The sequence below is a fragment of the Phyllosticta capitalensis genome (genome assembly GCF_038381095.1).
Source record: "Phyllosticta capitalensis strain CBS 128856 chromosome Unknown BKA78scaffold_5, whole genome shotgun sequence".
NCBI lineage: Eukaryota > Fungi > Ascomycota > Dothideomycetes > Botryosphaeriales > Phyllostictaceae > Phyllosticta > Phyllosticta capitalensis.
Window position 1 is genome coordinate 645,477 of NW_027117443.1, and position 12,708 is coordinate 658,184.

At 54.9% G+C, this 12,708-nt stretch overlaps 3 protein-coding genes across 3 annotated transcripts; 1 reads left to right on the forward strand and 2 right to left on the reverse strand.

Moving 5' to 3' along the window:
* Positions 1 to 1,269: 1,269 nt before the first annotated feature.
* BKA78DRAFT_130856 (uncharacterized protein) lies at positions 1,270 to 7,899 on the reverse strand. The gene is made up of 4 exons (XM_066882584.1): positions 7,834 to 7,899; positions 4,422 to 7,775; positions 2,871 to 4,371; positions 1,270 to 2,810 (listed from the first exon to the last, which is right to left on the reverse strand). Exons 2-4 carry the CDS (start codon positions 7,753 to 7,755, stop codon positions 1,478 to 1,480), a joined length of 6,168 nt encoding a protein of 2,055 aa, XP_066744090.1. The 5' UTR covers positions 7,756 to 7,775; positions 7,834 to 7,899; the 3' UTR covers positions 1,270 to 1,477.
* Positions 7,900 to 8,803: 904 nt separating this feature from the next.
* BKA78DRAFT_343484 (uncharacterized protein) lies at positions 8,804 to 11,050 on the forward strand (the record flags this gene model as incomplete). The annotated part of the gene is made up of 6 exons (XM_066890425.1): positions 8,804 to 8,895; positions 9,106 to 9,565; positions 9,604 to 10,170; positions 10,217 to 10,327; positions 10,472 to 10,535; positions 10,574 to 11,050. The coding sequence occupies 6 exons, from the start codon at positions 8,804 to 8,806 to the stop codon at positions 10,777 to 10,779; spliced, it is 1,500 nt and encodes a 499-aa protein (XP_066744091.1). The 3' UTR covers positions 10,780 to 11,050.
* A 280-nt stretch (positions 11,051 to 11,330) lies between these two features.
* On the reverse strand, positions 11,331 to 12,414 carry BKA78DRAFT_313664 (histone chaperone domain CHZ-domain-containing protein). Its single transcript, XM_066888410.1, has 3 exons — positions 12,130 to 12,414; positions 11,813 to 12,065; positions 11,331 to 11,746 (listed from the first exon to the last, which is right to left on the reverse strand). The coding sequence occupies exon 2, from the start codon at positions 11,974 to 11,976 to the stop codon at positions 11,815 to 11,817; it is 162 nt and encodes a 53-aa protein (XP_066744092.1). The 5' UTR covers positions 11,977 to 12,065; positions 12,130 to 12,414; the 3' UTR covers positions 11,331 to 11,746; positions 11,813 to 11,814.
* Between the last annotated feature and the right edge of the window lie 294 nt (positions 12,415 to 12,708).

Below are 12,708 nucleotides of genomic sequence, written 5' to 3' on the forward strand. Positions count from 1 at the left end.
TCAGTTGAGCACATAAAGAAGGGGGGTTTATTTTGTCGTCATTTGACGATTGCCCCCCATGCGAGCTTGAATCCTTTCTTATTACACGCATTCCAAACAAACGAGGCCAATTTCCGGATCACGACACCGCCTTCCATTCCTGGCACTCATGCCAATGAGCATCATGACACATCGCACCTTGGATTCACCCTTCGCCGTCCGGGAAACAACGCGAGACTTGAATATGTGATGCAAGTTAGAAGACGGGGAAACAACAAGACGACAGCGCTCGCCAACGAAATGACAATGCCAAGGCGGGGCCAGAGTGCTTGAATGGTCCCCGTTTGCCGTAGCTATTCCCCGAGCTTAGACGTCCAGTCTATTGACAGTAAGATGCTCTGATGCTCCAATCCGACAAGTTTGCGAACAGCGGCTTTGGGCCAAGCGACATTGGCACCTCGTCTTGAAGTTGACTCTTCTTTCGTCCTCTACAACGACAGCAGCAATTTGAACGGCCCAGCAGAGCTATGTTGAACAATAATTTGCCATTGGCTTGCACGCAAAATAGGCAATGGAGAAGTCGGGAGGAGAGCAGGTAAATAAACCAAGACCACGGATTCTGCAAAAGGGTATCGTAGTGCTTAAAACGGGAGCCAAAGCACAAGATCAGCACCTGGAGTATCTCTAAGCATATATAGACAGTGTCATGGTAGAATTGAAGTACACTAGAGGAACGCAAGTAACGCCAGGCCTCGAAGTAAAGAACGGAGGCACTGAAAAGGTTGCAATTGATTCCGCATAGAACAAGACCAACAGACAAAAGGACGTACGGGTAGAGAATAAATAGAACTGGAACTAGGTACACGACAAGCGCTCAATTGATACATAGGAGTTAGGAAGAAGGGATCTTTTTCCTTTTGTAGGGCAACCGGCGCTAGTAGGTTCTCGGCTCTTTTGTACTGTGAATGAGGTAGACGACGAAGAAGAATAGACGCCTCCACCGCCTTACCCGCCCATTCGGTCATGTTGAAGTGTTGACCCTCGGGCCTGCTCTCTCCGCAAACCAATCCCGACGATCGCATCGCTCCCGCTACCCCAGCTCCGATTCCGGCGCTTCGAGATCCAGGATTTCGCTCCACGGCCAATCCAATTCAATTCAATTCACTGTCATCTTCCCATTTTTGGTTGCGCGCGGAGTAAAAGAGAAGACCGACATTTGTAAAAAGTTTTTTCAATTCACCTCTTCTTGTCGCCCATCCAGTTTTCTGTCCCAAACGCAGCAGACGAATTCGATCGAAAGCAAAGAGCCAAGGAGCAAAGCAAAGCAGCGCAACCAAAGCAGACCATCCATTTACCGTCGCTGTACAATTATCAAGATTCTGAAAAGAGAAGAGAAAAAAGGAGGAGGTTCTGCAGGGTATCGTAAAGTAGAATCGTTCAAGTCCAAGGCGCGCTCGCTAAAAGTTCGTCAAGTTCGAGAGAGCGGTCGACCGTTTACTTAGGCCGAGGCCGTGATGAGCTCCTTTGGAGCAATCTCGCCTTTGCCCAGCAGTTCGTACGGAGGGCGCTTGACGATGCCGCCGGTGACGGGCAGCTGGGTGCCGACGCCGGTCAGGAACGTGTCCACGTCGCGAGCGCACATGCGACCCTCGTTGATGCCCCAGACGATCAGCGACTGGCCGCGGCGGCAGTCACCCGCAGCGAAGACACCGGGAACACTGGTATTGTAGTGTCCAGGGGACGTCTTGACGTTCTTGCGAGCGTCCTTCTCAATGTCTTCTCCCAGGACACGAGCCTCCGGGCCCAGGAAACCCATCGAGAGCAAGACGAGATCGGCTGGGAAGAATTGCTCACTACCCTCGACCTGCTTCATGTCCCAGCCACCAGTGGCACTCTTGGTCCACTCGACGCGGACCGTGTTGATGCCCTTGACCTTGCCGTTGCCGTCGTCAATAAATTCCTTGGACATGACGCAGTACTCGCGCGGGTCTCTGCCCATGTGAGTCTTGACCTCGGAGTGGCCGTAGTCGACACGGTAGATACGAGGCCACTGAGGCCAGGGGTTGTCGTTGGCGCGCTCTGGTGGAGGCTGAGGCAGCAGCTCGAAGTTGACAACGGATTTGGCACCGTGACGCACCGAGGTGCCAATGCAGTCGTTTCCAGTGTCACCACCACCGATGACGACGACATGTTTGTCCTTGGCCGAGATGTACGAGCCGTCAGCGAGATTGGAATCCAGCAAAGACTTGGTGTTCTTGTGAAGGAACTCCATGGCGAAGTGAACGCCTTCGAGGTTACGTCCGGGGATGGGCAAGTCGCGACCGACCGTGGAGCCAGTGGCAAGGACCACAGCGTCATTGCTAGCCCGCAGCGAACCGAGGGAAACATCACCTTCACCAACGGCGACTCCCGTGACGAAGTTGATGCCTTCGGCGGCCATGAAGTCAACACGCCGCTGGACAACCTTCTTGTCGAGCTTCATGTTGGGAATTCCATACATGAGCAAGCCACCAACGCGATCAGCCCGCTCATAAACGGTAACGGTGTGGCCAGCCCTGTTGAGCTGGTCTGCAGCAGCAAGACCAGCAGGTCCGGAGCCAATGATGGCAACCTGTTTGCCACTGCGGACCTTGGGCGGGTTGGGAACCATCCATCCCATTTCAAAACCGCGGTCGATGATGGCGCACTCGACAGACTTGATACCAACGGGGTCCTCGTTGATACCGAGCACGCAGGCACCCTCGCAAGGAGCCGGGCAGACGCGGCCAGTGAATTCGGGGAAGTTGTTGGTCATCAACAGGCGCTTGAGAGCGTCTTGCCACTGGTTTTGGCTGCAATAGCATCAAGAGTTAGCAGGATATTCAGGAACAGCTGGTTGGGCTGAAACTTACAAGACCAATTCGTTCCACTTGGGGATGATGTTGCTGATCGGGCAGCCAGTATCAGACTGACAGAAGGGAACACCACAGTCCATGCAGCGAGCGGTCTGATACTTGAGCTCGTCCTCGCTGAGACGGTTGGACAACTCCTGCCAGTCACGGGTGCGGGTCTTGGGGTTGCGGTATTTTTCAGCGCGGCGCTGGTACTTCATGAAGCCACGGGTCTTGTCAAGAACAAGAGCCGACCGCTTCTTCTCAGCCTTCGCATCTCCAATGCTCTCCTCGATGTCGAGAAGGTCGCTCTTCTTCTTGTCCTTATCATCCTGCTTCTTCCTGCTGTCCTCATGAGCGGTGCGGACAGGGTTGCCGGGAAGTATGGGGAGAGGATACTGCTGCTTCTTGGCCTCCTCGGCCTTTGCAGCCTCCTCCAAAAGGACACGCTTGTAGTCAGTAGGCAAGACCTTGACGAAGCGGGGAAGAGCACGGGTAAAGTCGAGCAGGATGCGAGCAGCCAGCTCCGAGCCGGTGTAATGGTGGTGGTCTTCAATGAGTCCGCGAAGAAAGGCGATCTCGGTGGGTTCTTCGACACCGGAAATCTCAACCATTTCCTGGTTGACTTTGCTCTCGAAGTCGTGGTACATGTCAAGAACGTAGGCAATGCCACCCGACATACCGGCAGCAAAGTTACGTCCCGTAGGACCAAGAATGAGGACGCGTCCTCCCGTCATGTACTCGCAACCGTGGTCACCAACACCCTCGACGACGGCGGTGACACCCGAGTTGCGGACCGCGAAACGCTCAGCGGCGACACCACGGAAGAAGCACGTTCCGCGCGTGGCTCCATACAGACAGACGTTGCCAATCAGAACGTTCTCCTCAGCCTTGAAAACGGCGGAGCGCGGAGGGTAAACGATGAGGCGACCACCAGACAGGCCCTTTCCGACGTAGTCATTGGCGTCACCTTCAAGCTCGAGCGTCACACCGGGGGCAAGGTATGCGCCGAAAGACTGGCCTGCCGAGCCCTTGATGGTGGCGTGAATGGTGTCTTGGGGAAGACCGGCCTCACCATATCTCTTGCTGACTTGGTAGGATAGCGAGGCGCCAAGCGCGCGATCGGTGTTGACAATATCGCACTCGATGCGAGTAGGGAGTCCCTTTTCAAGAGCAAGCTCCGACTCGGCGATGAGTTTATTGTCTAGGCGGACGTGGAGCCTGTGGTCTTGCTTGCGGACGTTGTAGGTGGCGACACCAGGACGAAGGGTGTGTGCTGGAGTCAAGATGAGCGACAGGTCAATGTTCTCGGTCTTCGGAGTGCGCAAGTCGTCACGGAGCCTGAGCACTTCGCAGCGGCCCACCATCTCGTTGATGGTGCGGAAACCAAGCTTGGCCATAATGGCACGCAGCTCATTGGCAACGTAGTAGAAGAAGTTGATGACGTGCTCCGGTGTACCCTGGAACTTCTTCCTGAGCTCAGGGTCCTGAGTTGCAATGCCAACCGGGCAAGTGTTCAAGTCTATTCACTGTCAGTCCAGCACTCTTCTCGTTTCCTCAGGAAATACTCACGGCACTTCCTCATCATAATGCAGCCCATGGCAATTAGCGGCGTGGTCGCGAAACCCCACTCCTCGGCTCCGAGCAGCGTGGCGATAGCCATGTCGCGTCCGGTGCGGATTTGGCCGTCAGTCTGCACAATGACACGACCACGAAGGTCGTTCAAGACCAATGTCTGGTGAGTCTCGGCCAGACCAAGCTCCCAAGGAAGACCAGCGTATTTGATACCGGTCCAGCGAGAAGCACCAGTACCACCGTCGTGACCAGAAATCAGAATGTGGTCAGCCTTGGCCTTCGCGACTCCAGATGCGACGATACCAACACCCGTCTCGGACACGAGCTTGACAGACACGCGAGAGCGCGGGTTCGAGCACTTGAGGTCGTAGATGAGTTGCTTAAGATCCTCAATCGAGTAAATATCGTGATGAGGAGGCGGCGAAATCAGACCGACACCCGGGGTCGAGTGGCGAGTTTTCGCAATGGGGCCAGACACCTTGTGACCGGGCAGCTCACCACCCTCACCGGGCTTCGCACCCTGGGCCATCTTGATTTGAAGCTCATCGGCATCCGCCAGGTAAGCACTCGTAACGCCGAAACGACCAGAGGCAACTTGCTTGATGGCGGACCTCATCGTGTCCCCGTTGTCCATGCGCAGGCTGCGCTCTGCATCCTCTCCACCCTCGCCAGTGTTTGACTTGCCTCCCAGGCGATTCATAGCCACAGCCAGGGTGGAATGAGACTCCATGGAGATGGAACCGTAGGACATGGCGCCAGTCACGCAACGCCTAACAATCTCAGTCCATGGCTCGACTTGCTCTATGGGCACTGAATTGCATTCGTCAAAGTTGAAGTCCAGCAAACCGCGAAGCGTGCAATCCTTGATGCGCTCGTACTCGGTCCGAGAGTACGCCTCGTAAGACTTATCGTTCTTTGTCCTGACAGCATCCTGGATGTTGGCAATGGCCGTAGGATCGTTGACATGAGGTTCACCGCCGTCTCTCCAGTGGTATTCACCAGTCTCGGCGAGACCAGGGACTTCCACAATGGCCCGGCTTGGGAAGCCCTTGTCGTGGAGAGCAAAAGCGTCCTGAGCGATGAGCTCGAAAGTCATACCCTTGATGCGGCTGGCAGTGCCAGTGAAGCATCGGTCAACCACGGCGTCGTCGATTCCGAGAGCTTCGAAGATTTGGGCACCCTTGTAGCTCTGCAAGGTCGAGATACCCATTTTGCTCATGACTTTGAGGATACCACCGTCGCAAGAGTGCTTGTAGTTGTCGATGAGCTGCTTAGGCTCCATTTTCTTGCGGATAAGCTTCTCCCGGTGCATCTTCAAAATGCATTCGATTGCGAGGTATGGGCAGATGCCATCAGCACCGTAGCCGACGAGAACACACATGTGATGAACCTCGCGAGCCTCACCCGTCTCGACAATGAGAGCGGCTTGAGAGCGCCAACGGTTTTTGACAAGGTGGTGGTGGACCATACCGGTGGCGAGCAAGGCGGATACCGGCACACGGTCCTCGGACACGTTGCGATCAGAGAGGATCAAGATACTCTTGCCAGCCTCGATGCCTTCGGTAGCTGCGTCACAGATCCGGTCGAGCGCGTCCATGTAACCCTGGACGCCATCCTTCTTGGGGAACGTAATGTCAATGATCTGCGAAGACCAGTTCGTGTGGACGGCGTTGATGTTCTTGAGGGCATTGAACTCTTCGATGGACAGAATCGGCGACGGAAGCAGCAGTCTGTGAGCTTGCGTTTCGTTCATCTCCAGCAGGTTGCCTTGAGGTCCAACATAGCACTCCAGAGACATGACGATGGCCTCGCGGATAGGGTCAATGGGAGGGTTGGTGACTTGCGCGAAGAGCTGGCGGAAATACTCGTACAGGAGACGGGGCTGCTGCGCAAGACAAGCCAGCGGGGCATCGTTGCCCATCGATCCAAGAGCTTCCTTCGAATCCGCCGCCATGGGCCCAAGGAGGAGGGAGACCTGCTCAAGGGAATATCCAAAAGCCCTAAGACGTGGGTCCTCCTGCACCCGTGCCTCGGTGATGGCGTGGGAGAGGTCGATTCCCTTTTGCGCCAGCGTGTTGTAGACGCCATCCATGGTAATCAGGTGCTTGTCGATCCAGCTGCGGAAGTCCCGTCGGTTGGCGACGGTGGCCTTGAGCTCCGAATCGTCCACAATCCTTCCAGCGACAGTGTCGACGAGCAGCATCCTACCAGGCTGAAGACGGCCTTTTTGGACTACGCGCTCCGGGTCAATGCTGATGGTACCGACCTCCGAGGCACAGATGATGCGGTCGTCGTCTGTGACGTAGAAGCGGCATGGGCGCAGACCATTGCGGTCAAGGTTGGCACCGCAGTATCTGCCGTCGGCGAAGGTAAAGAGCGCAGGGCCGTCCCAGGGCTCCATCATGCAGCCAGCCCATTCGTAGAATGCCTGCTTTGCAGGGTCCATTGCCCGGTTACCTTGCCATGCCTCGGGTACCATCAGCATCACAGCTTCAGGAAGCGAGAGGACACCGTTGATGACAAGGAGCTCGAGCACGTTGTCAAACGCCGCCGAGTCTGAGCCACCATCCTCGATGATGGGGAAGAGCAGCTCCAGCTCGTCACCGAAGAGGTCGGACTTGAGGTTACCTTCGCGGGCCCTCATCCAATTCTTGTTTCCTCGTAGGGTGTTGATCTCACCGTTGTGAGCGGCCCACCTGAGAGGCTGGGCACGGTCCCAACTGGGGAAAGTGTTCGTCGAAAAACGAGAGTGCACGAGGGCAAAGTGACCCTCGTAGTCAACATTGACTAAATCGTGGTAATATTCGTAGACTTGCACAGGTGCAAGCTGACCCTTGTAGACGATGTTCTTGTTGCTCAAAGAGCAAAGGTAAAACCAATTGTGCAGACCAATAACGTGCGTCGCCCTCTTGCGCAGCACATAGAGCTGCCTCTCGAAGTAAGCCTCGTCAAACTCGTCCGAGTACGTCTCCTTTGGCGCATTTCCCGGACCATATGCATCCCTCGCAACAACGAACGGCTGCAGAATAATGGGCTCACGGGAGAGCGCCGCCGGACCCAGCAGCGAAGAGTCCTTGGGAACCTCGCGCCAACCAAGAACGCGCAGCCCAAGAGAGTCGGCAACTTCCTCGAACGTGGCAATCGTCTCCTTCAATATCTCCGTGTCCGGCTTGAAGAACAAGTTGCCCGCGGCATACTGTCCCTGTGGAGGGAGCTTGATGCCCTGCTCACGCTCAAAGTTCTTGACGAAGAACTTGTGAGGGATCGAGGTCATGACACCGGCACCGTCGCCGTCTCTGGCGTCTGAGCCGACCGCACCACGGTGGGTCATGTTGCACAGAAGGTTGCGGGCTGGAAAAGCAACTGCATTAGCTCACGACCCATTGGCATTGAAGAATGCGGAGTTTACCATCGCTGACAATCTTGTGGCTTGCAATACCCTTGATCTGGCTACACGACAGTTAGTCAAGAGGATGGTGGCAATGTTCAGGAACCACTTACGCAGCAAAGCCTACACCACACGCATCTTTCTCCAGCTCAGGGTCGTAGAGACCCTGCTTCTTAGGCAGTGCGCCAGCCCATGACTTGTTTTCCTCGTCGTTTTGGTAATTGTATACGCTCACTGAAGGATACTCTTCCTCGAACTCAGTGGTACATTGCTTTGTGTCCTCTGTGAACGTAACCCGACCCATAGCTTCGGCTGGATGCCGAATGACTGCGCTCAGGTGGGTGACGGCAGAGGTAATGTCGTTTGGTGGGTGCGAAGATTGGACTGCTCGATGGTGGTGCCGCCTGAAAAAAGAAGGGTTTGTCAACTGAAATTCCTTTGTGCTTTTCTGGCGGCGGTGTGGGAGTGGCGGAGGTGAAGAGCTTGGGAAACGGCGAGGAGCAGAGACAAGCGGCAATGACGGCAATGGGCCGGCGGCGAAGTCGAGCCAGTGAGAAGAAGAGGATGGATGACGCAGGATCTTCGGCGGACGGTGTCGTGGTGGTGGTAGTGGTGGTAGTGGAGGGTGGTGTTTTTTGGGCCGAGGCGTCGCGATAAGGGCTTGGGCGAATCACAGGGCCTTGGGGACGACTAGCCCAAGGCGGCAAAGGAAGACGGACGAGGGATTGATGTGGCGCGGGTGGCTTACCTAGGACGGTGAGGATGATGGGATGACGGTAGGGGCGGTGGATGGTGCAGCGAGAGCAAAGAGCGTCAAGAGGGAGAGTGCTGGGAGACGGGGAGAGTTTATGAAGGCGAGCAGTTGGTGGAGAAGAGGACAAAACGCTTAGCATCTAGGCGGCTGCCATTGGACGAGGGGGGCCCGAGCGAGCTAAGCTACGGATACATCAGGACATATCATGGATACTACAGAGAGAGTGCTGGCTGTATCATGTCGCGGCCCGCCGGCCTCTTTCTGCTGCTCTGGCTTTTTTTTTTCTTTGGCGTCGCCTCGGCCTGTGTTCCCCGTCGTTCCCTGCAGAAGTGAGGGAGGATTGGATGGGATGCTGGCGCTGGGGATGCTGGCTGTGGCCCCCAGTGTGCGTTATAGCCGTCGTGTCATTGGTCGGAGGGCGCCGTGCCTGCAAATCATCCACAGTCCCTGCCAGGCTGGCATGTAATTCTTCTTCGTCATCTGCCCATCAAATGTCTTATCGACCACCGTTGGTCTTCTCCACATTGACAGATTGACAGACTGATGCATCCGCAGACGTTGGAGCGACGTCTACCCCCCAGCCAATTGCAGCGCCAGCATCGTCAGCACAGCATCCGAGCACTGGTCGACATCCACTCTTGCAAATCCATGACTCAATCATTTGCTCCCCCACGTTTCTCCTCCGCATACCGAATGTCCGATGTCGCTCCGGAACATTACGGACGCCCTCAACACCCGCCGATGCCGCTGTCCTCCATCGTTGCTGGTCATGCGCGACCACCACCAACTCAAGTCTCCGCGGCGGTAGTCCTCTCCCGAAGCCCAAGTCCAACATCCGCAAACTTTCGTCCAGACAAGGTGCTCCTTCGCATCTACTCCCCAATCCCTACCCGGCACCACCTGCCTCGACACCTTCCCTCTCTGCGGCATGAAACCCGACTACCACCAGGCGCGCGTCTATCCTTCCCAAAGTCCTGGTCTCTGGACTTGCTTGTGACGGTACCATCGGGTACAACCGCTTCCTTTCTCAATACCAGCTACTTGCGCTGTCTCCCTCTCGCGATCTCGTGGGCCAAACGACCCAAGCTATTGATCATGGCGCAAACTGGCGCGAAGAGACCTTCATTTCCACCTCCCACCCGCCATGCCAACTGCTCATGACCCTGCGAGGAACCAGCACCCACCCATGCACTCCATGGATGGATGCGCAGATCCCACATCGCCGCCGGGATGCGCTGCACGCCTCCGAGAAACATCGCCAACCTACCCCATACCCCCCAACTCTACTTCTCGTTTTCAGTTTCATCCACCGAGTCTTGTCGTACTTCTGTGTCTCCCAAGGCGCTTCTGGAGCCGTTGCAAGAAAGCTTCTGTCTTCGCCGTTGACTGCTCCCCACACCGTCAACTCAAAGAAGCAATTCCCGGATCGACACCGTTCCGACGCCAAGACGCCTGGCCGTCAAGCTTCACACATCTGGTGGCCTGAAGCATTTCTGCCTGCGGTGCTCGCCAAGGCCCGTCGCGACGACCGAGCTGTTGTCCTTTTGCTGCCGGGTGTCCCCAGAACCATGGCAGCCCTGTTTGCTGTGAGGGTAGATTGCAAGGTGAGCTCCTGCAGGGAAGATGAGGAATTGACTTCTCCTCGGCCAGTGTGGTGGTGGTGGAATGCTAATAATAATGGACGTCTCTGCCGCTCTACCACACCACATGAGTCGAATTATTGAAGTACTCGCAAAGCTCGCTACACTTTCTCCTTTTCGTGTATCGAATATTGTTTATTCTTTCGACAACACCTTTGAAATATCGACTCCCATAATTCCTACGCTGTTATAGCTCCCGGCTCGCGATCCAAAAATTGAGCTCGTCCTTTCAACAGACCTGAGAGGACTTGAGATTTATCCCTAGCACCAAGAATCTTTGGAATCGACAAGTCATTCTCCAGGCAATCATCCCGACGGTTCAAACACAAGTAAGTCAACGAACGTAAGGCTTACTACTTGCTTGCAGAGCCGTTGGTCTCACATGCATCGTCGAGACACCTGCGGTCAAAGGTTTCAAGCCGAAAAGCCCACAGCGTGGGCAAGATGAGATTTACGACAACCACTTTTACCACTGTCAAACCGATTACTTCACGAGAAGCGCTTGGGATCACTGTTGCTACGAATATTGAGTCAATTGGCACCATCTTAAGACCCTTACAAAAGGCAACTTGAAGAATAGTTTCTCCACTCCCAAATTCAGAAGTCACGGCATCTACATGGTAGGTCCTGGGTATGCGGGAGAAAAAATGCTCGGATGTAGACCTTAAAATTCAGAACATTACGATCTCAACGATAGCAACAAGATGCTAAGGTGTAAGGAGTTAAAGGCGGAGATGTCTCAACTGCTTTTTTCTTAACGTTTAAGCTGTATGCAAACATATTAACAATGATACCGTCTCAGTCCTACACCATCTAATATAGCTTCAGTGGGGAGTTGAACGACGCGACGTAACTAGAACTTTGAGACTGTGTATCTTGCAAGGCACTTCAATATGTGGATGAGGATGGTCTAGGTACTTCGCAACGTGACCGCGTACCTATTCCATGCCACTGTCCTACATGGTACCAGAATCCAAAAAATGCTTCTGTCTGATTTTCGTTGAGCATACGAATGATCCTTAGCTTTCTACCTCCTTGTGCGCCAGGACTGAAGCTGGCCTGCGGAGGGCACGTCTTGCGTCATCACTGAGATGTTGCACCTGAAATGTTCCTGTTTGTCAGGACCGAGATGAAATGTCGTGGCGCACTAACTACATTGGCCGTGTGTACATCTGAGGATGGTGTAGATCAGCGCAAGCGCACTTGATCAGAAAATCTCGACACTCTCAAGATTGTTGGCAGAGTCAAGACTTTGTGTAGTATGGAATTCAATTGTATTCGTCATGCCAATGGGTATCTATCCCCGGGTTTATGCCAATTGGATCATCAAAATCGTCCTCGTGTCCTTGACTTCAGCCTATCCTAGGGAAGCGCGCGCTATAGAAGCAGACAACCCCGAACCTAAGCCAATGCTTTTTCGCGCCCAGTGCTCGCTCGCAACCTGCTCCAGAATCTGCGGGGCTAATCGCCGAACGCATCCAGAAAATTCAATCATCATACGCAATGTTTTGTTTGCAGGGACGAGTCGACGGCGGATGCCCTGCGATAAGCCCGTTAGTCCGTGCCCCAGTTGCTCAAATTGTCCGCGGTTGGCCAGGTGACGCACCTCTACTGCTGCATGGAGTCGTCCGGGTCCTCAAAGTCATCATCCTCGTCCTCGTCGTAGTCCTCCATGTTGCCAGCCTCCTCGTTGGCCTTGGTGAAGTCGATCGTCTTGCCGCGCGTGCGCCTGCCGCCGTCGATGATGTTCTGCGGGTCAATCTCCTCCATGTTGTCCTCGTCCGCCTCCTCGGCTGCAGCAGTGTTAGTTATGACCAAGTCTGAATGTGCTTTGGGGTTGGGCGCGTACGCTCAGCGGCCTGGGCAGCAGTTAGCTTCGTCATTCCATTTGAGGTTGAGGTGGGGCTAATGGGCTTCACTTACGGGCTCCTCTGCGCCAGACTCCTCTTCAGAGCTGTCCTCGTCCTCACCCATGCTGACGTCGTCGGTGGCGGGCTCGGTAGCCTTGCCCTTGCCCTTGTCGACGGTGGTCGTGGCCTCGCCAGCGGTGTTGGTGGTTTCGTTTTGCGCGCTCATCTTGACCAAGGACGCGTGGTTTGGGTTGTTGATTGTTGAATGGGTCGGTTGTGATTGGGAGAGGTAGAGTCGGGGTTGCGAGCGATTGTTGTTAGAGAGGTGTGGGGAAGTGAGGGTGGTGGTTGATGGTATGGGAAACTTTGAGAGAGCGTGCAACCTGAACCGCAAGCGCGACGACGTTCGCCAACCAATCACCACGGCAATCGCAGCACTAGCGCCGGCGTTGCGCTTGGACCCGGAATCGGAAGGCGCGACGGGGCTGTCTGTCGTCTGTCTGTCAAGGCAAACGACCCAAACATGCAAATGCACCTGGAGTCAGTCCTAGACATCTACTTGTTTGGCACTCTGCAGGCATCCTATCGAAGGAACAAAAGAATCTTCCCAATCGGCTTCAATGTCTACGAAATAGCCTCCCAGTGTTGAGAT